The sequence below is a fragment of the Phacochoerus africanus genome, chromosome 1, assembly GCF_016906955.1.
Source record: "Phacochoerus africanus isolate WHEZ1 chromosome 1, ROS_Pafr_v1, whole genome shotgun sequence".
In the NCBI taxonomy this organism is placed as follows: Eukaryota; Metazoa; Chordata; class Mammalia; order Artiodactyla; family Suidae; genus Phacochoerus; species Phacochoerus africanus.
The window spans coordinates 156,560,531-156,587,385 of NC_062544.1; the positions used below are offsets into that span (position 1 = coordinate 156,560,531).

General features: G+C 43.1%; 1 protein-coding gene across 1 annotated transcript in view; it reads left to right on the forward strand.

Moving 5' to 3' along the window:
• The window catches only part of EPHB1 (EPH receptor B1), a 307,377-nt gene that overhangs the window by 253,344 nt on the left and 27,178 nt on the right, over positions 1 to 26,855 (forward strand). The window contains exon 12 of the mRNA XM_047752118.1: positions 2,813 to 3,028. Within this exon, the coding sequence (XP_047608074.1) occupies positions 2,813 to 3,028 (216 nt within the window). The remainder of the gene's footprint in view (positions 1 to 2,812; positions 3,029 to 26,855) is intronic.

Sequence of the window (26,855 nt, forward strand, 5' to 3'; positions counted from 1 at the left end):
AGGAAGTCAACAGGAACCTACAGTCCTGGCCTAAAGTGCCCCCATCTCTTACCAGGCATCTGGGGTTCATGCGAGATCTGATTTGTGAGGCATTATGGCCTTGCTGATAATTCCAGCAATCATTACTGCTGTCTTAGTATTCACGGGACACTGAACCAAGCCCTTCACCTTTATTATCTCATTTAACCTTGAGTCCCACCTCTCAGGAAGAATGGGCACTCTGTTCTTATTTGGCAGATGTAGGAATCATTGCTCAGAAGGTTAAATAACGTGTCCAAGAGGATGCAGCTGGGGAGAGATGGAGATTAGATCCACCCTGGTCCATCTAGCTGCAAAGGCTGGACTTTTAACCAAATCTTGTCCTTTGTCGACCCCGGAAACTATAAGATGACTGATCTAAATATTGAAATAAAGCAGAAAATGAAGCAACCTAACCAAGCCTTTAATGACTTAAAGTAGAAACATAGATACAAATTTGCAAATGCTTTCAACCCTGCTCTTGGCAAAGCTGTTTTCAGCCACCACCAGTGCCCTCCCCAACATCTACCTACAAGTGGGCTTTTTAGGGAGACATTTGTTTTTAACCACATCGTTGTCTCCACTTACAGAGGAGAAGTAACAAACTGAATTGAAAAAATCCGACTCTTGTGACTTGTGGCTGAAATACATTTTCTAATGCATGAAAGTTGCATGACAACTTTCTGGGGAGGCAGGTCCCCAGAGACCTACTTAGAGAAATGACGGTGCTGGGGAAAGCCGGACTAGCTTCTCAAGGAGGTGTTGAGTGAAGTTCATTAGTGAGAAAGATTTGCATCCTTCACAGCACATCCAGCTCTGGCAGATGGGCACCATGTGCTGAAAACCAATCATTTTCCAAAAAGCAGCTCTGCACTTGCTTTCGGAGTTGGTTAGAAGCAAAAATTGCAGAGGAAGCATTCTGGGCAGATTGGGAGGTGGTTAAGGTTTGCGTGAGAATTTGAAACTTGGAGTGTGTCAAATTCTCCTGAGAGGAAGTGGGTTTGGGGGCGGGACTCAGGAAGGAGTGGAGGGAGTATCAGTTTGCTCCACTCTTTCAGTTGACCAGGGGACAGAACCAACCCCCAGGCTTGCCATCTTGTACCAGAAACAGAATCTTCAACAATCCACACTATCATTGTTAGATCTTGGGCCTTTCCTTAATAAGTAGTATATTTTTTATAATGACTCTTCTACTTTTCCTTACTTATCTTTGCCTAGAAAATACTTTTGCAGGTGCACATACATAAATGATGTGTCTCATCTGTATCAGTGAGATAATGCATGTTGAGTGCATTGTGTACCATCTCACAATCAGAATGTGTTCAATAAATAGGAGCTTCTAACTCTGTTTATGCTTCCTGCCCTTCATGAGAAGACCCTAGAGCACAGGGAAGAACTGCCTTGCACAAAGCCTGTGCTCAGCAGTTACTAGACTTGCCCAGAGTGTCCTACCCCCTCCCTCCTCTCCCCCATTCAGAGCATCTCAGTGCCTGGGCCAGGCTCAACTCAAAGCCCTGTAGGGAGCATGGGGGCTGAACCAGTTTGGAAATGTGTTCTTGGTATCATGGTCCAGGGTCCACTGATATAATCAGTGGGTGCAGAGCCCAGACTCGGGGGCTTGTGGGAGGTGAAGGAAGGCACAGATTCATTCACTGAAGAGCCTGTCATCTAACAATGGAAGAGGGAGGGCATGCAGGTAAGAAACTGTGATTGGAGAGAAGGCGGCACTTCAGATTGGCAGGAGGAGGGGCAGGAAGAGCCTCCATACCCTGAGAGGGTCCTCGAGCCAGACACAGCGCATGAGCTCCTCCTGACCACCCAGCCTTCCGAGGCAGGTGTGGGTATCCCGGTGTTGAGGAAGATGCCTTAAACATTTAATTCTGGGGACAGGAAGAGATGTACTAGTCATTCATCCAGCATATGTTTATGGAGCTTTTCTGTCTATGTGATTTTTTTTTCTCAGCACTGGGGTTGCTGTGAGGACTGCAAGACCGAGGGTTCTTTTCTTAAAGAGCTTAGAGTCAAGCAGCAGAGATAGACAGACACACAGAGCCAAAACTTATGATACATGCTAAGAAGGAAAATAAGAGCATGCACTGAAAGATAGTACTAAGAAAGTGCTAATTATGTTTGGGGGAGGGGGCTGGTTGCAGAGACGCCCTCTCTGAGGAAGTGACCTTTAAGCAGAGACCTGAAACAAGGAGGTATTGATTGTGGGGGGAGGGGAGCAGAGGAAATGGCATGTGTAAGAGGCCTGAGGCAGGAAGGGCTTGGCCTGGGAGAGGACTTCAAAGTCCCCAGTCACTGTGGCTTTAGCATAGGTGTGAGGAACAGAGTGGCATAAGGTGAGGTGGTAGCTGATCCCATGGGGCCTCGGGGGCCACACTGAGGAGTTTGGAGCTCTCCCTTAATGCAATGGGAGGCCATTAGAGAGCTTTGAGCCAGCGACCGACATGGCCTGATTTATGTCTCACAAGGGTGGCTCTGAGGTTAGAGCATGGACTGTGGGGGCAGATGGAGGGAAGTGTTACAGGTGCCGGATGATGACTTGGTTAGAATGGTGGCAGTGGAGGTGGAGAGAAGTGGGTGGCTTTGAGAGGTAATTTGGAGATGAGAGTCACAAGGCTTGGCAAGGAGAAGAGAGAAGAGCAATCGAGGGGAGGGATGAGAATGGGAATGGGAAGAGGCAGGGAGCAGCTTGGCCAAGAGGTGACAGGTGGTGGGGCCCCAGTACCTGGGCTTTGAAGCACTACAACCCCGTCTTGATCTGGATGCCCTTGGTGTTTTCTGACAGCAAAATGATGGACAGTTCACAGTGATCCAGCTGGTGGGGATGCTCAGGGGCATCGCTGCGGGCATGAAGTACCTGGCTGAGATGAACTACGTGCACCGGGACCTGGCTGCGAGGAACATTCTGGTCAACAGTAACCTGGTGTGCAAAGTGTCTGACTTTGGCCTTTCCCGCTACCTCCAGGATGACACCTCAGACCCCACCTACACCAGCTCCTTGGTGAGTCCTTCTGGGTCTTCTCAGGTCAAACCATGACATGAGTGAGAGGTGGCTGTACACGGTGGGACCCTTCACAGGGCACTCCGGGAGTGACTGGGACCAGAACTCATCTCTCCCCTGGGGGAGCCAGGTGCCTGGCAGACCACTCATCCAGGAGAAACAATAGTAGCTGGTTGTCCAGGCAAGCAGTGGGGCATAGCGTAAGGGTCAGTGTCTCCTCTGAAGCCATTCTATTCCTTGGCGCATGGGAGAGGACCTTTTGAAAAGAATGGTTTGGGGGGATCCAAACCTTTGAATAGTAGCATCTGAGACATCTGTACGCAGGGAGCAGATTCTGATTGGGTTGAGCATTGAAGTCACCAGGCAGACTTCTAGTCCTCATCTCCTCTTCTCCATAGCTTCCAAAAAGCTCCACCTACATGATGAGTACTCTTAAATGTGTATTGCTTGCTCAGCCTCTCCTCTACAGCCCGAATAGCTCTAATCATCTGTGTCCAAAAACCTAGTTTGCACAATTCCCTTCAGAACTTTCACAGGTCCAAGATAGAGTTCTGTGTTTACTCTCCAATTTCCCCTTCCTCATCTCTCCATCCCAGTGGTTGCACCGTTCAATTCCTGACTGCAACCTAGGAATCAGTCTTGATTTTTCTCTGTGCCTCGTCATCCATGTCCAATACCTCAGCAACTTCTATTGGTTTCTATAAAGGCTGTCCCTTTCTTTACATCTCTACTGTGTCCCCATCCTATTCCAAAGCATCATTCTCTTTTACCTGGACTGTTACACTAGCTTCCTAATTAGTCTCCATGGTTTCCCTTCCTCTCCTTATGTCCATTCCCAACACCATCCAGACTGATTGATCTGCCTACCTAATTACCTCCATTCCTTAAGCTTGCGAAAGCAATATGTGACTATTATAAAAATCAAAACAATGCAGAGAAGAGGAAAAGAATAATAAACTATAAGTCCCTTGAAGCAAGGGTTGGTAAACTTTCCCTAAAAGGCAATATAGTAAATATTTTAGGCTTTGCTGGCTAAGAGGCCAAATGAGGATATTAGGTACATGATTATATAATCATTTAAAATGTAACCCCTTAAAAATTCATGAACTCCATTTTTAGCCCATGAGCTGTAAAAGACCAGGTGACCAACCCAATTTTGTACTTAGGCTATAATTTACCAATCCCTCTCCTGAAGCATTAGCTGCAACAGTTGATGTGTCTGCTTTCATATTGTTCTCTGTTCAAAAATTTGAACATTTTTATGTTATAAAACTGGGATAATACTATGTCTATAGTACTTGTCTACACAAGACACTCAGTGTCTTGTGTGTTTCTTGGGCATTTTTTCACTCCAGGTTGTAAATATTCTGAAAGGTTGCAAACATTCACACCCCGGAAGAGATGTATGGTGCCCCTCTTCCAATATCCCCACCAATACTGGAAATAATCCATATTTAAAACTTTGCCAATCCAAAGATGAAAAATCATACCTCATCTTGTTTTAATTTTCACTTTCAACTGACTTCTAGAGATATTGCCACCTTTTAATACAGTTACTGGGATTCATGTTTCCCCCTTTGCTAATTACTGTACCTGTCTTTAGCTATTTTTCTGTTGGGTTGTTTTCTGGTTATTTAGAAATTTACAGCAATTCTTTTTTACAGTAGAAATTTTAACCCTTCATCTGCTATATAGGATACAATTAATTCCTCCTCTATCTTTTTTTTGTACAAAAAATTCAATCTCTTTTAGTCAGCTTTTTTAACTTATTTTTTATTATAGTTGATTTGCAGTGTTGTGCCAATTTCTGCTGTACAGAGTGGTGACCCAGTCATAGACACACACACACACACACACACACACACACACTTTCTTTTTCTCATACTATCTTCCATCATGTTCTATCCCAAGGGATTGGATATAGTTCCCTGTGCTACACAGTAGGACCTCATTGCTTGTCCATTCTAAATGTAATAGCTTGCATCTACCAACCCCAAACTCCCTGACAATCCCTTTTTGTGTTCAAAAGAATACCGTTTTCCTTTTGATATTGTTTATGGTATCTTTTGGCTTGCAAAAAGTGGTTAATATTCTTTTATATATTTTCCTCTACTCATGCGATTTTCTGGTTTATCCTAAGAGTTCTCTTTACTCCAAAGTTAAAAACACTGTCCAGTTTTCTGTACTGTTTTATTGGGGTGTTTGTTCTTTATCTACATACTTAGTAGACTTGAAATTTATTTTTCCCAAGGTTTTATTTTAAAAAATTGCAAGTGTACAGAGAACTTCGTAGAATTTTGCAAAAGACAGCTTATTCTCACCACATGGATTCTAGAATTAATATCCTGCTGTGTTGACTTTATCATATAACTATACATCTAGCCTCTCCCTCTGTCTGTTTGTCACTCCATCCTGGTTTATTGATACATTTTCAGGTAAGTTGCAGATGTTAGCACATATCACCCCTAAATACTTCAGCATACATATCTTTAATGAGAGTTAAATATTTGTTTATAGTTCTTTCCTTGATTTAGGTAAAATTTGCATATAAAGAAGTACATAAATATTCTATACATTTACAGACTTTTAACAAATGCATACAACTGTGTAACTTCAAATCCTACCAAAATATAGAATATTGTCACCATAGCAGGTAGTTCCCTCATGTCCCGCCCCCACCCCACAGCCAGAGGCTTCTATTCTTCTGATTTTTTCTTCAACCATAGATTAGTTTGGCCTGTGGAATCAAGAGGCTCTTCATGTCTGACTGCTTTCCTTAGCATTCTGTGGGTGAGATTCTTTCATATTGCTGTGTGCAGAAGTAGTTCCTTCTTATTTATTGTTGCATTCCAATGTTTATCCATTCTTTTGTTGATAGACACCAGAGCTGTTCTCAAATATGCTTTTGAATATGGGCTTGGACATATCTTCTTACCTTGTTTTTATACAGGTGAATAGATAATTATGTTGGCATTATTTATTAAAGATATCTTCCATATTTTAGTGATTCACATGTCATCCTTGTCACATATTAAGTTCTTTACATAAACTATATTTTGCTTCTCAATTCTGCTCCACTGATCTATTTATTTATTCTCATGCCCAACTATATTGTTCTGATTATAACTTCATCAAAAACTTTACTATGTGTATTGTTCCAATTATAATAATTTTAGCAAGAATTTTATTATTTGGGTAAAATAAGTTATTCTTCATTCTTCTTTTAAAAAAAAAAAAAATTTCTGGGAGTTCCCGTCGTGGCGCAGTGGTTAACGAATCCGACTAGGAACCATGAGGTTGCGGGTTCGGTCCCTGCCCTTGCTCAGTGGGTTAACGATCTGGCGTTGCTGTGAGCTGTGGTGTAGGTTGCAGACACGGCTCGGATCCCACGTTGCTGTGGCTCTGGCGTAGGCCAGTGGCTATAGCTCCGATTTGACCCCTAGCCTGGGAACCTCCATTTGCCGCGGGAGTGGCCCAAAGAAATAGCAAAAAGACAAAAAAAAAAATTCGTGGCTCTTTTCAAATATCTTTTCTTACAAGTGCAATTTAAGATGGCTTTTTCTGGCTCCAAAACATGCACGCATACATACACACTCACATATGGATTTTGAATGGAATTTTTTTCAACATTTGGAAGGACTAACATTCTAATGACCCTGAGTCACCTAAATAATAATCTGAACCAAATATGCAATCTGTATATGCCTTCCATTGACAATTTCATAGTCGAAAATTTCCCTGTATTATTTTCCTATACATATTATTTAGCTCATTTGATGTGATTTTGTAAGTGTTTCTTCTAAATGATAAAACTTATAAACTCCTAAACCCGAGAGCTTTCAGGATACTCCACATTTTATCAAATTAATATTCCATGTTTTCCCTTTTATTCAAAATAAAGAAAATTACCATGTTTGCTGATTAAACTATTTATGTTTCTAAAAATGCAATTTATTTACATGAAAATACTTATGGATCAGCTAGGATGTGCCAGCCCTGGACCATAAGCTAGAGGCACAATTAAGATTGAAAAGAGATAGCATTACTGTTCTGACATGACTCACAATTGAATAGGAAAGGGAAGATTAATTGCACACATACCCCAATAAGTGTTTAATTGCCAGTTGAGATAAGTGCCACCGTGTTCTGTGGGAACATGAAGAAAATAATAAATAAGAAAAATGCTCTAAATAGATCTAGGGGAATTAAGGAGGCTTCTGGAGGAGGAGAAGGTGCTCCAGTGAAGATCTGAAGAGTAAGTCACTCAAACAAATGGGGCAAATTAGAGCACTGAGAAACATAAGCAGCACATATAAAGGTCCTGTGGCAAGAGGGAAGGAGGAATTTTAGAGGAGCTGAGAGAGGACCCCTGTGCTTGGCATTTGGAGAAAGAAAGGGAAAGTGACCAAAGAACTCATCAGTAGTTACATCAGGCAGGGCCTCCTAAGACCTTTGTGATGAAATTTACAGCCTTAGAGCAATGGGAAATCACTCAGCAGGTTGGGGGTGGGGGAGTGCAGCAGCAGATACACACAGATGCATGCACATGACCCAAAGGTGATGGACTTGGATTTTCTAAAAATAACCAGTTTTTTTTCTCTTGTTTTTCCTTTCCAATCCCTCCCTTCTTTATAAACAAAACAAACAAATAAAAAACTTTTGTTGGTTTTCTTCTTTCTTTCACAAAAAAGTTATATGGCAGACCCAACTGAGGTAGGACATCCTGAGCTATGGAGGTAAGCCCCTATTAGAGCTTGAGACCCACATGGGAGGGGGCTGGAAACCCAGTGAGATTGGGAGATTGACTATATACAGGGATATTGAAAACTCTATTGGAGATAACAGGAACTTTTGAAAGGAAGTACAAATATGGAAAGCATGAAAACTAGAAGGAATTATGTGGTATTAAACTGGAACTGGAGGGATTGATGTGGACTTGTGGTTTTCAATATATAAAGGGTTTGGGAAATAAACATGAGCTGAGAGTGCCTCAAAGCAATGACACCCGTGTAGCAAAGAGTACACCTGGCACTCAGATCTTGGATTCTATATCCTCTTCTATACTAAAAGCAACTAGGACTCATTGGAGAAATGGCCTCTTCCAGACCTTGGGCAGGGAAAGTGTGAGATGAGCCTAATATATCTTTTTGTTCCAGGAGTATAAATCATTCAACGAATGGTAGGAATATGTCAAAAAAAAAAAAAATACCCAGCTTGAAGGGCTTCTCAATGTCCAAATAGGGATAATGTGAACCTCAAAATATTTAATGATGGTAACAGACTATAACCTATTGAACAGGTTAGGAACTATGGAGTCCACACTGATATGAATATAAATGGATAAATAAATGAAGAGATGATAAAGCTTTTCCCATAGTGTAAAGAATGATGTCACTGAAAAATCATTATTTGGTGACCATTAGGTTAATAGTTAAGAGACATCAATAGACACCAATACTGGGAAAATATGGGGATTTTACATAGCCTCAACGTATTTCCCCCAAAATATTTATGGCAAAAGGGGCAAAAGTAACCTTAGAGAGAAGTTTTATAACACTGTCTTAATCAAATTATCAGAGTTTACACCACCAATAGTAGGCCCAGTAGACACTGTGCTGCTTGAGAGGATGCAGTAAAAGAACATGGCATTTCAGATACTCTATTGAAAATGTATAACCTGGGTCTTATCCTGAGGAAACATCAGACTAACTAAAATTGAGATACATTCTATCAAATACCTAACCTATGGTCTAAAAATTCCAAGGTCAGGGAAGTTATACAGCCTGGCAGTTGTTTCAGATTGAAGGACTTTAATAGGCATGATAACTTGGTAATGTATATGGTCCTTGAGGGGGTATTTCTGTGATAATTGTTAAGAGTTAGAATGGAGTATCAGGGTGAAGAGTGTATAGGCATTCTTTGTAGTATTCTTGAAATTTTTCTAGAGATTGAAACTGTCTCAAAGTAAAAAAAAAAAAAAAAACTTTTTTTCTTTTTTTGGCTGCCCCATGTCATATGGATTTCCTGGGCCAGGAATAAGATTCAAGTTGCAGTCATGACCTGTGTTATAGCTGTGGCAACACCAGATCCTTTAACCCAGTGTGCCGGGCTGGGGATTGAATCTGCATCCTGATGCTACAGAAATGCTGCAGATCCCTTTGCACCATAGGAGTAACTCCAAAATAAAATATTAAAAAAAATTACTCTGGCTCAAATATGGAAGACAGATGGGAGAGGCAACAGTAGAAGCAGGATGTATCAGGAAGCTATGGGCAGTGGGAAGTGAATGAAGCCCAGAGGGATCAGGGGAGAAACATGGAAAAGACTTGATAGTGGGTGAGGCTTAAGGGTGAGGATGAGAGAGGTATAAGGATGACACACAGTATCTGGCCTGTGTTTCTGGAGGAATGTTGGTACCAATCTCTGAAAATGGGGATGTTGGAAAGGAACCAATTGGAAAAATAGATGGGTTGGGAGTAAATTGTGGATTTAAAGTAGTCTTTCTCAAATTTTAGTGAGTGTAGATTTACCCGGACAGATAATAAGGAACATAGAGGCACAGACTCATTGAAGTAGAAGAGGATCTGGACCTTTGGATTGTTATCAAGATTTCCCAAGTGACTCTGATACAAAATTTTGAAAGACGCTAGTATAGAACATTTTGGTTTTTATGTGCTGGTAGGATATCTAAGTAGGGCTGCTGAATAGGCAGCTGGATGTATGGCTTTGGAGCATGGAGGAGAAGTCCAAATGAAGATGTATACTTAGGAGTCATTAGCATAAAGATAAGAATAAAAACAAGGGGCATAAGTGTACTTGACTTGGGGGAGGATAGATTGGACAAAGGGCCTCATTATGAGCATGAAGCAGCCCAACATTGACCAATACAATGTATATAAATTAATTGAGTAGGAGGTATGGTTATACCCAGCTGCCTTTTTTCTCCAGAGAAGTATTTACTAAGAATTTGCTGTAAATCCTACCCCCTCACTTTGCAGAACAGGAGTCTGAGGCCCAGAGTGGTCACATGAGTTACTTGGTCACTTAGCTTGTCTATGCAGCTTTGGCCCTCCAGTCTGGGTCTCCTGACTCTGAGGCCAGTGCTCAGGACACCATGGCTCCCTCTCTGGCCCCATAGTGTCCCTGACTCCCTAGCCAATTTGGGTCATTTGGGTTGTCCCAGAAAGCCTGTTTCTCTGTCATTTTTCCCCTTTCCTCACAAAGACCCAGCAAAGGATGATCTTTAGAGTCCAACTTAGCTGTCATCTTTGACAATTGACTCTACTGGCCTTTCAGCTATGCACACCAAAGCCAGGCCCTATTGCATCCCCCACCCCATCTTCAGGCAGAAGTAGATAGGCTATTAACTTTTATTTATCTGTTGACCTTTTGCAGCTCCACTTCTTTACATTTTTTTTTTCGTGGTTACTCTAGAATTTAGGTATGTATGTATGTATGTATTATGTATGTATGCTTTTTATTTTTTAGTTTTACACAGTTTTCTTGGGATTGATATTGTACCCCTTTATATAAAATGCAGAAACAATATAATCAAAAGGTACAGGTCTATTGACCACCCCATCCATGCTGCCCTTTATAACTGTTGTATGTGTTACCTCCACTGACATCAACCATAAGATGATCTTATAGTTATTTCTTTAGGCATTCATATATATTTTAAAGATATCAAGAGGAAAATGTTTTATAGTAACTCAAAATAGTTACTCTCTCTCCTGCTCTTCCTTCATTCTTTAAGACCCAAGGATTCCTTTAGTCTGAAAAACTTGCTTTAATATCTCTTGTTAGGCAGGTCTTTGGGCAACACATTCTCTAAGTTTTTCTTTATCAGAGAAATGTCTGTATTTTGCACTCATTGCTGAAAGATATTTTTTGCTGGATATATAAATCCAGGTTTATAATTTTTTCTTCCAGCACTTTAAAGATGTTGTTTCATTGTCTTCCTGTTGCCATGGTTTCTGATGAGGAGTCCCACAGTTATTTAAACCATTGTTCTGATACACACACACACACACACACACACACACAGTGACCTTCAAGATTTTCTCATTATCTGTGGTTTTCAGCTTGGCTATGATATGCCTGGTCATGTTTTTATCTCCCAATTTATTCTGTTTGAGACTCTCTAAGCTTCTTAAATCTGTAAATTTATGTCTTTCACTATTATTTGGGAATACTTCAGCTACAATTCTTCAACTATTATTTCCTATCCCTTTCCCCTCCTTCTAGGACTACAATTACAAATGTGTAGAACTTGTGAAATTGTCCCACAGGCTTTGGAGGCTTGGTCCATTATTTTCCCTTTTTTTTTCTTCTCCCTTCCTCAGATCTGTTTTTAAATTCATTGGTTATTTAATCTGCCATCTCCATTCTGCTAAAAAAAAATCTCTCAAGAGACTTTATTTTTTGATGTTGTGTTTTTTAGCTCTATACTTTGTTATTAATCTTTCTTTTATAATTTCTAATTCTCAGCTGAGATGTCTTACTTTTTATTCCTCATAAGCTTATGTTTCTTTACCCTATTGACAATAGCCATAATAGCTGCTATTTTAAGTCTGGGTCATCCTGAGTTTGGCATTTTTCTTCCTCCCATAAGAACAGATCACATTTCCCTGGATCCTTGTATGGCTAGCAGTTTTGGATTTCATGTGTTGTGAATGTTATGTATGTGACGTAGAGATTCTGAATTCTGCTGTGCTGATCCAAAGAGTGTTGATGTTTTTGATTTAGCAGGAAATTTACACGTTGTACTCAAACTGCAGACTCTGTCAGGTCTGCGATGGGCACCAGCTCAGATTTCCCTTCCTGTAGTTTTCAGTCTCTCTTATACTTGCAGGATTCAGGAGGCAGCCAGAGAACTGGGAAAAGTTCCTACTCAGAACTTGGAATTCCATTTCTCTGGTTCTCTTGTGTCCAGGGATTCTTCCCCAACTTTCAGGCAGGCCTGATTATCCAGGACCCCTTCTCTTGGTTTCTCCAATCAGAAAGATAGTGTGATTTTCTTTTTTTTTTTAATTTTTTTTTAAATTTCCCCAATACATTATTTTTTTTCTACTGTACTCCATGGTGACCCAGTTACACATACATGTGTACATTATTTTTCCATCACAAGTGACCAGACATAGTTCCCAGTGCTACACAGCAGGATTTTCAATTAGAGTTTTAGCCACTGCCTAGACTGCAGTGAGTACAGCTGCGCCCAGGGCAAAACTGCAAAAGGTTGGAGTTTCCGTCGTGGCGCAGTGGTTCACGAATCCAACTAGGAACCATGAGGTTGAGGGTTCAATCCCTACCCTTGCTCAGTGGGTTAACGATCTGGCGTTGCTGTGAGCTGTGGTGTAGTTTGCAGACTCGGCTCGGATCCTGCGTTGCTGTGGCTCTGGTGTATGCCGGTGGCTACAGCTCTGATTCAACCCCTAGCCTGGAAACCTCCATATGCCGCAGGAGCAGCCCAAGAAATGGCAAAAAGACAAAAAAAACACAAAAAAACTGCAAAAGGTAAAACTCACATCTGGGCTGCTCAGTTTCTGGAACCTTCAGGTATTTTCTACTTTGTTTTCTTTCCTCTTCTTCTTTTGTCTCTTCTCTTGTATTTTTTTGTTAGTTGTGGGAGAGTCTATCCGTTAGAAGCATACTCTTCCACACCAAAAGTGGAACTTGAGCGTATTACCCTTAATCAGCCGTACCACGAAACAGCTCTTAAATCCTCCATCTTAAATCCTCTATTCATGCAGTTCTTTCAAAATCTTTTAAACATCATCATCTTATGATACATCTTGTTTGACTTTATAAGTGAAGACCTCAGTAATAGCTATTACAATTTTCTAGTTTTTCCTACTAGGCCCTCTGCCTTCATCTCTTATTCTGTCTTAATTCTCCACCCTGCTTCCCCCCAGGTCTTCCTTCTCAGTTTTAAATTGGTATTTCTAGCCCCAGGAGCATTTCCTTCCCATCAGACTCCTGGAATAATGAACAGATAGAATTTGCTCTTTGTGCTTTCTGATGACTGGAATAAACCTATTAAAATAAGAGGCGTTCTGAACTGCTGCTAACATGGCAAAGAGACAGATCTCTGGGCTCGGCTGGGCTCTAACATCTGTACCGTTTACACACCTTCCTTTTTGGCAGGTGTATGTCTGAGGACCGTTATGGGTGTTCCAAATAACACTTCCATGTGTCTTAGTTTGCGCAGGCAGCTATAACCAAATATCATAGACGTGGTGGTTTAAACAGCAGACATTTCGTTTTCACAGTTCTGGAGAAACTGGAGGCTGGGAAGTCCAAGATCAAGGTGCCGGCAAACTTAGTTTCTGGTGAGAGCCTTCTTGCTGGCTTGCAGATGGCCACCACCTTGCTCGGTGCTCTTGAGGCTGTGAGAGGCGGAGACAGAGACAGAGAGCAAGCAAGCTTCGGTCTCTCTTTTTCCTCTCGGGATACTAACCCCCTCGGAGGGGGTGGGGGGAGCGATCCTTAAAATACCATCACATTGGGGGTTAGAGCTTCCATACAGGAATTTCAGAAGGACACACACATTTAGTCCGTAGCACCATGCTGTGTCACAGACCAGTTCTCAGTGTCTGATGTCACAGGTCACGTTCTGGTTATTGCTGGTCCTGTCTCCTGTCACCAAGAGGGAAAATGGCACCATATCAGGGAATATGTCACATCTTTGGCTGGCTCTTTGCACTTGGGGCTCACATACACATTCCCATACCTGACCTTCACCCTTTCTCAGCTCACACAGATGGACGGAGCCCCAGTGGGGTCTCACAAACCCTCTGCATGGCCTCTTTCTGCCCATTACGACCAAAGCTCTGCTCCAGCGTGCCTTGCTTTCTTTTGTGACCGGTAGGAAGAAGCCTCATCCAGTCCCTTTGTGAGCAAAATCTTTGCTTCTTAGTATTCAGCCAGGTTCCTTCTGCTAAAGTAGTGTCAACTTTCCCATCCTTTGGAGCCCCAGGCTGTCTCTCTAAGAAGTCTCTGGCCTTGCCCATACCTCCCTCCACCCCGCTCCCTGCAGGCCTTCCTGTTTCATCAGGAAGTGCACTCTGTCTTCAATGAACTTCTGATCTCCACCAGCCCCCTCCCCTTTGCTCCTCCTGCCTCTCAGCCCTCTTGTCTCAGCCCCTGGCTCCTCTCACACCCAGTGTTTTTTTTGTTTTGTTTTGCTTTTTTCTGCTGCTTCTGAGGCTCACTTCCTTCTGAGCCAGCCAGTCCCTCCCTCCTCTTCGTTTCTCTCTTCTAAAGTCTGCTGATGTTCTCTGCCCACTCTGTCCCCCTCTGCAAACTGCAAACAGAGCTGCTCCTTGGGCATCTGCCCCACTTGGCAGGAAACAGCCTTCATCTTCTCAGCCCCTCCCCAGCTGCACCTCGTCCTTCCTTGATCTCTGGTGCTGCCTGTTGCCACCATCACTTCCCACAATGACTGCCTGGACCAGCTAGGGACCACTCAGCTGGTCCTCTGCCTCAAGAATCTGCCCCACCTGCATCAGACTCATTTTCTGAGCTGCTCTGGGGCACTGGACATGGAGGGTCCATTCTCCCTGTGGGACAAGGGTCAGCCTGTCCCCCAGGGTGATCTCTGGGGGCACCTGGCCCCCTGGCTCCTCCTGAACCTGCCAGGGGAAACCAGGTCTGCTCCACATACATTCTGCAGGGGCTCTCGTCCCCCTGTGATTAATTTCAGTCACCCCTATCACCATGGAGGCAGGACCCTGGTCTCGCCCTCCTCTGTTATTCCCACAAATTATTGTCTCAGAGGTAGCCCCAATCCTCACTGCGCTTTGAGAAGAGAGCATCAATTCTAGCCACAACTGAATCTGGGCTGTAGTGTGTGGGGCCTTTCCTTTCACAAAATAATTTGCCCTTTACTCCATGATATTGTGCTGCCTATGTCTACAGCAATGTGGGCTGGGAAGAAGGCAGAAAGACCCTCTTTAGAGCTCTCTCCCTCCCTGGTCTGGCAGAATTGTTCTTCAAACATGGCAGGCAGACTCGGGATTTGGATCAAAGTAAACTCTATAAGTTTGGCCTTTGGTCTCCTCAGCTCTAAGATGTAAGAACTCTAAGATCCTTACGACGCCCCGTGATAAATTGAAAACAACCCCTAATCCGAGTTCTGCCCTTGTCACAGCATCTGTGATTGTCATAGGTGCTGCCACTGGCATTTCCAGGCTCTCAGAGTCCATACCCCAGGGCAAGAGGCAGCCAGGTGCATGGGTGAAAAAAGATCATGACTTTCCCTCTTCTGAGTCACTGCGAAACAGAAAACAATGAAGCAGAGAGCTTCCAGAAGCCCAGGAAATCTGATATTCACAAAGGAAAACCTAAGGCCCTCATGACAGGATCACCACGGGAGACTTTTGAAGAAAACGTCTTAGGACTGGGAATTTGGGGTTAGTCGATACAAACTATTGCATTTGGAGTGGATAAGCAATGAGATCCTGCTGTATAGCACACTTTGATAAAAAGAATGTATATATTCATATATATACACATACACACACACATACACACACAACTGGGTCACTTTACTGTGCAGCAGAAATTGACAGAGCATTGTAAATCAACTATAATTTAAAAAATAAATAAAAAAAAAACTTCTCAGGAGAAAAGCAGAGGAAAAAGGCTACTAAGATTATTGTGTCCGTTGAAACCTGGGGTTCTCACCCCTCCTTGTGGCCCAGAATTCCCCAGAGGTCTAGGAAAGCACAGATTCCTGGGCCTCACCCCCAAATTTCTGAGGTCTGAGGTGGAACCCAAGAATGTGTATTTTACATGAGAACCCAGATAGTGCAGATCCCACTAGTCCTGGACCTCACTTGTAAAATGACTGCATTGCAAGTATTTTAGGGAGCATAACTTTCCTCATAAACCTGCATTGCAAGAAATGTCAGTTATTTTTCAAAAATTGAAGTAAATCTGACACTAAGTCCCCATCCTTTCAGACTAGAGAAGAGAACGTATTTTCAGCCATCCTGGAACTCCTTCTCCCTTCCCAAGCCCAGGGAAGTGAGCAGGTCCTGGGGCCACACTGGGCACCTTGTCTTTGCGGGGGCTAGAGTCCCCAAGCCTCTGGCCCAGCATCACCCATGTCTGGGGAGGCAGGGAAGGCACAGCACCAGTTTGTGTCCCTGCCACAGAGCCCCAAAGCAGCATCTGGGAACCTCCATCTGATTCTGCTACCTCTCTCCTCTTAATAGCCCAATGGCCCAGAGCCTGAACGCCCCTCCCTATCCATCAACTTTCTCGGTTAAAAAAAAGCAAAGCTTATATCAGCCTTGAAGATTCTGGGATTGGGTGTTAAGGAGTCGGGGACAGATGAATGATCACCCCCCGTCTTGAGATTCTTCTATGACATAGCATCAAACACAGACGCATTACCACCTCAGTCATCTTCATTGACACTGTGCCTGGCTGCCCAGTAAACGGGAGTTCAATTCAGAGAGGGCTTCTTTCATTGTGTTTGCTTAGCCTCCATCTTCTATGAGTAAATAAGGGCTTAAGGAAAGAAGGTCATTCAGGATGCCTGAGGGGCTCACCCATGTCTGGGCTGGAGAGTCTTTTTTTTTTTAACCCCTCGGGGAAGTTGCTTGGAAAATGTTCAAAGAGGAGATCCACAGAGAGAAGATCAAGGGGGTCATTACCTCACTTTTGGGGACCCTCCCCCCTCCCCATGCCAGGTCTTGAGCCCCACCTGCACCGGAGAAGTGGGTGCCACAGTCGGAGACCCCCCTCTGCTTTGACACACCCTGGAGGAGTAGCCAACCTACATCACTGTTCCTTGAGCCATCAGGGAACTGAGGGCAGAGCCAGGGGGGCACAGCCATCTCCCTGTCTGAGCTGCCCAGACGTTCTGTTCCATCAGGAGCCAGCAGTGCTGACTCTAGCCCTCCTGGGTGACAAACGGTAGGTGGGCTCCATGGTAAAGACAGGAAAGCTTCTGCAAGCCTTCCCTAAAACCTGCAGTGAGTGGCTCCCACCAGCATCGAACACCTAATGTGCACGGGCAGGTATAGTGCAGTCCATACACATAGATACAAAAGCAAGGTCAGAGATACACAGAGGAACATGTGGGCAGCCAGGGCTTCCTTAAGACCGGTGCATGCAGACACAGACCCTCCCAGTCACGTGGAGTAAGGGCTGGGTTTTTCTTTTTTTTCTTATTTCTATAGTGATTTTTATTTTTTTCCATTATAGCTGGTTTACAGTGTTCTGTCAATTTTCTACTGCATGGCAAGGTGACCCAGTCACCCATACCATGTATACATTCTTTTTTCTCCCATTATTATGCTCCATCACAAGTGACTAGATATAGTTCCCAGTACTATACAGCAGGATCTCATTGCTTACCCATTCCAAAGGCAATACTTTGCATCTATTAACCCCAAATTCCCAGTTCATCCCACTCCCTCCCCCTCCTCTTGGCAACCACAGTTCTCTTATCCATGTCCACGATTTTCTTTTCTGTGGAAAGGTTCATTTGTGCCATATATTAGATTCCAGATATAAGTGATATCATATGGTATTTGTCTTTCTCTTTCTGACTTACTTCGCTTAGTATGAGAGTCTCTAGTTCCATGCACGTTGCTGCAAATGGCATTATTTTGTTCCTTTTCATTTCTTTTCATTATCACAGAGAAGTGAATTCCACTGCTAGAGTGCTCGTTTTAGGTTTTGGGTTTTTTTTTTCCTTTATAATGTACTTAAAATTCACAAGGTGCAAAGAAAGCAGAAAATTATCTCAGAGATAATCCTTCCTGCAGGCCTTCCGGAGAGAGTCCCCTCTGTCTGCACTTTGCAGCCTCAGGTGCAGAAGCTGTCTACTCGATGTTCTGTGATAACCTACATGGGAATGGATGTGTGCATATGTATGGCTGAATCACTTTGCTGTACCGCAGAAATTAACACAACATTGTAGATCAACTCTGCTTCAGTAAAACTAAGACGAACTAAAAGGAGATGCTATTGGGAAGATCCCTCTGCCTGAGGCTTTGGGCTCAGGCTGGGAACTTGGTCTTTCCGGAGTGAGAAAGGTTTGCTGGCTTTCTGTCCAGCGACCCAGGCTCAGCTTCACTTCTCCCCCCCGTTCTTGGTGGTTTTTACATTTAAATCATACAGTCTCCTCCTTATCTGATCCCTAGCTTCCCTCACGAGGCCGTTTTCAAATTATGATTTCTCGCTCTTCTTTCAATCATTGAGCTGGAGGAACAGACTCTCTCTTGGGTGGATGGGAAAGTGCACAGGAATAAAGTAAAGAAAAGAGGGGGAACCCTTTAATTGCAGCCAGAATAAAACCAGGCCCTAATCCCCTGGACATTCTCCTGTAGCATTAATTAAGCTGAGAGAGGAATCATTCAGACGCTGCTCTAGCCCCTGCTCTGCTGCTCACATCATTCTTCTCCCTGCAGCCTTGCCTCCGCTTCCACTAGTACCTCTCCCTGGATCACTTTGTCACCAGATGCTCGGTTAGGGATATCAAACCCTGACTGAAGTGCCCTTTTGAAAAAGACTCAGTGTAATTATTATTAGTAAGGCCAGTGTGTTATTAGCATGAGTGGGATCAGGATGGGATTTCAGAGCCTGAGCCAGCTAATACCCTGGGGACGGGAGCAAGGCCCAGGTCAGGTTTCTCGGCCAGCACCTCTCTTCACTCTGTGCCTGGTGTGTGGGGTCAGGAAGGCAAAGCCCTCCTCCCTGTGTGCCTTTCACCATGCCTGTCATCAGACAGGAGGGTCTGCCACATGGGCACAGGCTCATGCGAAGCTTCTACTGGCCATTCTCAACCAATATGCAATTATTAGGCATCTACTCAGTGCAAAGTGCAGCAACGAACAAAACAGATGCTTCCCGAGCTCCTTGAATTTCCTTCCTAGCAAAAAAGATGGACTTCAAATAACTACACTCTTAACTATGTAATTACAATTGTTAGGTGCTGTTATTACAAGTGTTAGGTGCCAAGGAGAAGCATATATCAAGCATGTATAACATACCCCGAGGAAGGAACATCTGGGCTAAACTTCAGGGATGGAAAAGCATTCATTTGGGAAAGAGTGCTGCCAGGACCCCATGGGAACCTTCCCAGAGCTGGACGCAGAGCCTCCTTCCTCAGCTAGGGGCATGGAGGAGAGGAGGGTGTCAGGGAACATAAGCACGGATGCGGGAGAAGCAGCTGTCCCATAGAAAAAGCTTTCAAAGGGGACGTTGCAGGAAATGGCAAGAGAAGTGAGTCAGCATGGAGGGCTAGGACTGTGTGAGCAGCAGAGTGGGCCCAAAGTAGCTTTGCTCCATCCTGTGAGCTCCAGGAAGGAGGAAGAGGGGAGGAACCAGAAATGAGACCCTGACCCAGGTCCTCAGGGTGCAGGCTGAGGGGGGCCCTGGGAAGTGATGGCGGGTTGAACCGTGAGGGCACCTGGATTGATGCCCCCGCCCCCCAGCAGAGGGTGGTGAGCCCGAGTTCATCTTCTCAACTGAGGTCCCAAAGGGTCAGTCAAGAAGCCAGTGAACCAATCAATCATTGATTCCTTGCAATAGCCAAGGGCCTCTGCCAGAGAAGTTAAACAGTACTTGTATTTACTATGTTGATTGGCAGTAGTATCTGTAAATCATTCAATGAGATGTAAGCTTACTTTCCAGACTGGGTGCATAGTAAAGAAGTTTGGAGCCATTGCTTAGAGAAAAGGGAGGTGGCTTTTAGCTGAGAGGGAGGAAGACGGTGGAGTAGCTTCCCAGACAAGTTGGAGGCAAGTGAATGAGGTGGTAAAGCTGGGTACTTAGTCATTGTCGATAGGATGGATGGGTGGAAGGAGGATGGATGGGTAAATGGATAAGGTTATAAGGGTTTAGAGGCTGAGGGTGTTCCCCAAGGAGGGTAACATTTTGATCAGAATGGAAGAGGTCAGAAAGAAGTGTACTCACTGGGGTGCTCCAGGTTGTAAACAAGCTGATTTGACTGGTTTGGGGAAGAGGGTGTGAAGGCTAATGAAACCATGGTGTGTTCGCCCTTGAAGGACCCTGTTACAAGTTGAATTGTATCCTCCCCCAGAAAAGTCACACTGAAGTTCTAACTCCTATACCTGTGAGTGTGACCTTATTTGGAAAAAGGGTCTTTGCAGATATACTCAACCTAAGATGGGATCACACTGGATTAGGGTGGACCCTAAATCCAATGACTGGTGTTTTTATAAGAAGGAGATTCCAGTGTCTTTGCAAATCTCCCTCTGGTTCTGCAGGAGTCCTCTGCATCATTGGAAGTTGATACAGGGGGTAGGGGGGCTCATTCCTTTTACCCAGCTTAATAGGACTTTCAGGACCTAATAGAGCTTGACCTGTGAACCCTGCACAAAGCAGACCCTCCTTGTGAAAAGAGGCTTCTCTCTCTCTTTTTTTTTTTTTTTCCAGGGCCACACCTGCAGCATATGGAGGTTCCCAGGCTAGGGGTCTAATCGGAGCTGTAGTCACTGGCCTATGCCAGAGCCACAGCAACTCAGGATCCAAGCCACCTCTGCGACATACACCACAGCTCATGGCAATGCCCGATCCTTAACCTGAGCGAGGCCAGGGATCGAACCCACAACCTCATGGTTCCTAGTCAGATTTGTTTCCACTGCGCCACGACAGGAACTCCGAAAAGAGGCTTCCGAGTCTAGTGAATCTCTAGAAGGCAAGTTGTTTATCCAAGGAAGTGAAACCAAGCGCTTCCACCCAGCCCTCTGAGGAGCATCCCGAAACAAGAGTGATTTTTCTCAAGACCCCAGAAGCTCAAAAGCAGCCTTATCATGGCTGATCCTATTACACCTCCTCTGGGAAAGCTGAATTTTAGAATCTGAAGGCAGCCAAGGAACTCTCTTCCAGTGGAATTTACAGCTCCAGAGGTAAAAGGAAGAGTGAGTCAGAGTGTAAGCAAGAGAAAAAGAGAGAGCAGAGTGAGGAAGGCAAAGAGCAGGGGGCGGGGAATTGCTCAAAGGCCACTCTGCTCCCGCTCTTTTTTTGCAGATGCTCTAGCCGCAGGGGGAGTATGCGGAACAGATTTGAGAGGTGAAGATTTTATTTTAATCCTCCCACAAAAGCATTCAAGTAAACCCTTTCCCTGTGAGAAAGCGAGAGAGTACAAAACAGGAAAAGAAGATTCTCAGTGAAAAGATCCGTGTAGAACTTCTACTAATATTGCTCACTTAGAGAAACACATGCCATCTGGGTATTTGATACAAGGGGAAAAAATGGCATAAAGAGAAGTTCAAAGCCCATGGATTATGCTCCTGAGTTGCAAGCTGCTCGTCTCTCTTCCTGGCCAGCTCTTTTCTTTCTTGGAGGCAGATATTTTTTTCCTTGGTCAGCAATGACTCTCTTTTCAAAGTGACCTGTCAGGACTTTGTTCCTCTCATCTCTTGTTGGCCAAGGAGCGGAGCAGTGGGAAGAGGCGAGGGGAGATGACCCAGGTGACAAGAGCAAGGGTGACCTTCTATTCATTAACCTTCTGAGAGTTTTCTATCAAAATGCAAAGCCTCAGCCCAGCTGTGCCTGGACCTGACCCGGCAGCCTCACATCCTGCCACTCAATGCCAGACTAGCCAAGACGCTTTCGTCCATACACATTTTTTTACTTCATGTCTATTAGAGGTGCGTGTTTTAGGCACACAGCCCAGGGCTATGGCCCATGACTTAGCCAGGCGCGGCCATGAGGCCTTGACTTTAGCCCTCATCATATCTTTCTTTCTTTCTTTCTTTCTTTCTTTCTTTTTTTTTTTTTTTTTTTGTCTCTTTGTCTTTTTAGGGCCACACCCGCGGCATATGGAGGCTCCCAGGCTAGGGGTTTAATCGGAGCTACAGCTGCCAGCCTACATCACAGCCATAGCAATGCTGGATCCTTAACCCACTGAGCGAGGCCAGGGGTCAAACCGGAAACCTCATGGTTCCTAGTCGGATTCGTTTCTTTTGCATCATGATAGGAACTCCCCTTTCTTTTTCTTTCTTCCTTTCTTTCTTTCTTCCTTCCTTTCTTTCTTCCTTCCTTCCTTCCTTCCTTCCTTTCCTTCTTTCCTTCCTTCCTTCCTTCTTTTCTTTCTTTCTCTCAATGTACAGATGATTTACAATGTTGTGCCAATTTCTGCTGGACAGCAAAGTGTATCTAGTCATACATATATAAACATTCTTTATCTCATATCACCCCCCATCCTGGTCTGTCCCAAGAGACTGAATATAATTCCCTGTGCTGTACAGTAGGACCTCATTGCTTATCCATTCTAAATGTAATAGTTTGCATATACTAACCCCAGATTCCCAGTCCATCCCACTCCCTCCCCCCATCCCCCCATCTCCCCAAGGCCTCATCATTTTTTAAAATTTCTCCTTTGAATGGCATTTGGCTCACTTCAGGGATCAGAGGATGGCAGAAAGTCCATGGAGACCCTATCCCCAATTCCCAAGCAATGTAAATTCGTATGCTTTCAAAAAACATCCCCAATAAAATGGTATAAAATGGCTTTGTAGTTAGATATTCTACCCTGAGGAATTGGAAGGGCAGAGGTTTGGCCAGGAAATGTTGAGGCAGGAGGGGGTGGGATAGGAAAGGGGAGGGAGACGCAAAGGCCTGGGCATGGGGAGGAGCCGATTCCTTAAGTATCACTTTAAGATATTTTTTGTAAATCAACTATAATTTTTAAAAAAGGATAGCAAATCATTATTAGAAAATAAATACAAATTTTTTAAAAAGGATAAAAGTAGGAGTTCACGTTGTGGCTCAATGGGTTACAAACCGCAAATAGTATCCATGTGGATGCAGACTTGATCCCTGGCCTCATTCAATGGGTTAAGGATCTCATCCGGTGTTGCAGGCAGGCACAGCTCAGACCCCGCGTGGCTGTGGCTGTGGCGTAGGCCAGCAGTGCCGCTCCAATTTGACCCCTAGACTGGGAACTTCTACATGCCACAGGTGCGGCCCTAAAAACAAACCAAAAAAAGTGATAAAGTAAATTATTTAAAAAATACTTTATGTTCCTCCTAAATTACTTTTTTCCCCCTATTATACATGCTATGGTTCTATTATTCTAAAATACTGATTAGTATTCTACAATTGTTCTCAGTATTAGAAAATTGTTTTAGTGAGTAGTAAGACAACATTGTTTAAAACCTATTATTCATTTTTTGTTGGTTATTTATATTGGCTTTTGATCTGCATTATCCTACCAGTAATCATTATCTTCAATGACAAACACACTAAACTTGTTCCTTCCTTACTTTATTTTTCAATGTTTTCATCACATTTCAAAACATGTAGTATAACTTGGTCCAATACCTCTAATGATAGACAATTCAATGTAGGACTTCACAGTAGGTAATTCTGAAGGGTGGTTCCCTCAGAATTTACAAGGACAAGGCTGAATTTCTAGCCAGAAAGCATGGTTTGAGTCCTGGCACTGCCAATTACTAACTTGGGATAAAACTCACTTTACCTCTCTGAAGCTCCATTCCATTATTCATTGAACAGGAACAGGATATTATACTCGGTCTATATCACATGACTATTGTAGAGATCAAAGGAAAAATATTGTATTGAAAGTGCTTTAATAATTTTCTGAAGTCCTGTAAAATGTAACAAAATAAAAGTTATTGTAAAAGCTGACGAAATAGAATAAAGCATTCTGGATCTCAGTGAAATGCTTTTATCTGATATGAGGAGGGAAATCTGTTCCCATACATGACATGCCAAATGTAGTTAGCAGTGAATGGGATTAGTTAATAATGCAAGTGGTAGGATCTTGCATTAAAATGTAATCAATGTAACATAAAGAGCACAAACTTGGATGGCAATGAGCCTGAAATATAAACCCAAGCTCTGCTACTAATACATTATATAAGCCAGGTGAGGTATTTACTTGGTATATAAGCCTCAGTTTTCTAATCTGTAAAATGGGGATAAGAACCTACTTCTTAGAATGATTGTGAAAATTTGAAGATATCAAATACGTAAAGTGCCCAGCAAAGCAATTGGCACCCAGTGGATTCTTGAGACAAGGCCATTTGCTCTTGCCTCCTCTGAGGTTCTTCATAAAAATGGAAATAGAGATATAGCCTGGTCTTATAGTGCATATTTCCTCAATGCAAACCCATTCAATATATAGTTGGTAAATGGGGGAATGACATGAGTATAATGTGTAAGTCCTATGGTTCTCATATGATCTTTTCCTGGGGTGTATGTATCATAAAGCATTAGGGGCAAGATTTCTTAAAATTACAGAGAAAGCCTTAGCATCGTAAGACCTTAAGAAAAAAAGTTTAACATTGCCAGCAAGACCTTTCATTAGTGGAAATAGTGGCTGGTGTAGTGGTTTCCAGAACCACTATATTTCCTGGTGAAACTGAGAATAAAGATAAGGAGACTGTGAAAGCATGTCCTTTATGTTAAATTATAATTTTTTTGGACAAAGAAGTCTATCCTCTGGGTCAGATTTTTTTAGGTTAATGAAACTGATCTCTTTAAGATGGGAGTATTCCCTAGAACCTATATACTTGTATAACCTACATAGCAAGGAAGAAGCACAAAATCCAGAGTTTTGGTTGCAAAAGATTGAATGACTGACATCCTGGTGAAAATGCATCTTTTCATTTACCAGTGCTGGCTATTTTTATTAGGATGGTCATGTAATAAATAGTTGGCTATGCAAATATCCTGTTATTCATCAAAATCCCCTACCCCCAATTTCAGCATCCATTGATGATTCCTGTCTGAACCAGTCTGTATTAGGCCTAACGATTTGAGACAGAGATTATTTTTAAAATTGTTAATAAGATCAAAATTAAAGTAATTACATTAGAGTATATATGTGAATCAAAGGAAAGGAAAAATGAGAGTCACTGGAATGCATTTCAACCCATGAGGTCAATAACATCAGCTTCACACCCTAGAGTTTATAGGAATTGTGTTGGAGCACCACCAGGGAGATGGGGAGACCCATCCCAGCTCCAGACCTCATCCTATTCCAACTACAACAGCTCCTCTCTTTTTTGCTTAAAGCTGAACATTTACCAAGGTTTCCTTTCAAACAAGGGTTTTACCACTACAAGGGCAATATTTAAGGACTATAGGTCATCAAGTGTGATGACAGTGGGTCATTTTATGAGGTCAATATTTCTGTGCCACCACTGTACTTTTTCTAGGCCTAGAAGAGACTCTACAGATCATGCCAAGTATTGGTCTTTAAGGAAGATTTGGGGAAATTTTTTTACATTTTTGGGAGCTTCAAAGCTAGAATATTGTCCATATTGCATTTTCTTCACTGCCTCTGTTTGAAGCCATAATATAAATGCTTGGGACTCTCCTCATTGTCTTCTCTGTAAGAACAGCTTCAAAAGGCAAAGCCATTATTTGGTCCTTTGGGTTACCCAGTCATTTGAAAAGGAGCATCTTAAGAAATTTTTATTTGGATAAAATCTGCCCCCCCCCCAATTTATTGAAGACCTTTATACCATGGCTAAGATTTTTTTCTTTTCTTTTTTTATTGTTATTTCCCCAATACAATTTTTTTTTCTACCGTACAGCAAAGTGACCCAGTTACACATACATGTACACATTCTTTTTTCTCACATTGTCACGCTACATCATAAGTGACTAGATGTAGTTCCCAGTGCTACACAGCAGGATCTCATTGCTAATCCATTCCAAAGGCAATATTTTTAATTTTTTTCCAAACCAGTCTCTATGAGAAGTGACTACCCTCCAGGAACTGCCATCTAGGGTCAGGTCTTAGTCCTCATGGTTTTTTTTCAGTCTCCTTCAATGTGGAATAGTTTCACTGTCTTTGTCTTTGATGACACTGACACTTTTTTTTTTTTTAAAGAATACCTTTCCTTTTTTTTCATTGATGGAATATTCTTCCTTTTGGAGTTTTCTGGTGGTCCTCACAATTAGGTTCAGGTTCTATAGTGGGTATATAGTGTAGTAAGTGATTTCTGGGGTGTCATATCTCAAGATTCTTGATGTCCATCTGCCCCTTGACTGGACTTACTGATTTTGATCACCTGTTCAAGCTTTTCTCCAACTTATCCAGTGTATATTTACATGCATATATATATTGTATTTTTTCTATTGTAACTGTTAAGCAGCCTGTGTGGAAGACAGTCAGACCATGCAAATATCCTGTTATTCATCGAAATCCCCTACCCCCAGTTTTAGCATCCTTTGATGATTCCTGTCTGAACCAGTCTGTGTTACCATGGCTGCAAAATGATCTTTTCCAGCTCCAGCCACAAGGCCAGTGCTTGTCATCACTGACATGGGAACATTTGGATGATAGTTCCATAACACAATCAAATGTTCTTTTGTCTTGCTTAGAAACTTGACCTAGTAACTTTCTGAAGATCACATTCTCTATGATTTTTGCCAGAGAAATTTTGGAATGACCTTTGCCCAAAACATTAAGATTCTTATCTGTTCCCAGGTTGCCAATCCCTGTTTTAGGCTATGACCTTTCAGGCTGGTCTTGTCCCAATCACTATTCACGTTGCCCATACCGTTGATCTAAATCATCTAGTTTACTTGGGGGGAGGGGCAGAAGATGGGGGAAGCAGACAAATTCCAGTCTGTCCCATAAATATGCTGGCTCGTTAATTCCTGCTTCTTGGCCTCCTGCCTACTCTCTTCCAAAGCTAGGATGCCCTGCCTTCTGCCTGTCCTAAACTCACCCAGCCTTTGCCACAGGTAGTAAAATACAACCCTGGAGGGCTCAGAAATGTGAATGTATGAGAGGCCTTGGGAGATACTGAAATACTCCTGCAGGATGTAGAACCACCAGGGCACCCTCCACCAAGCCCAA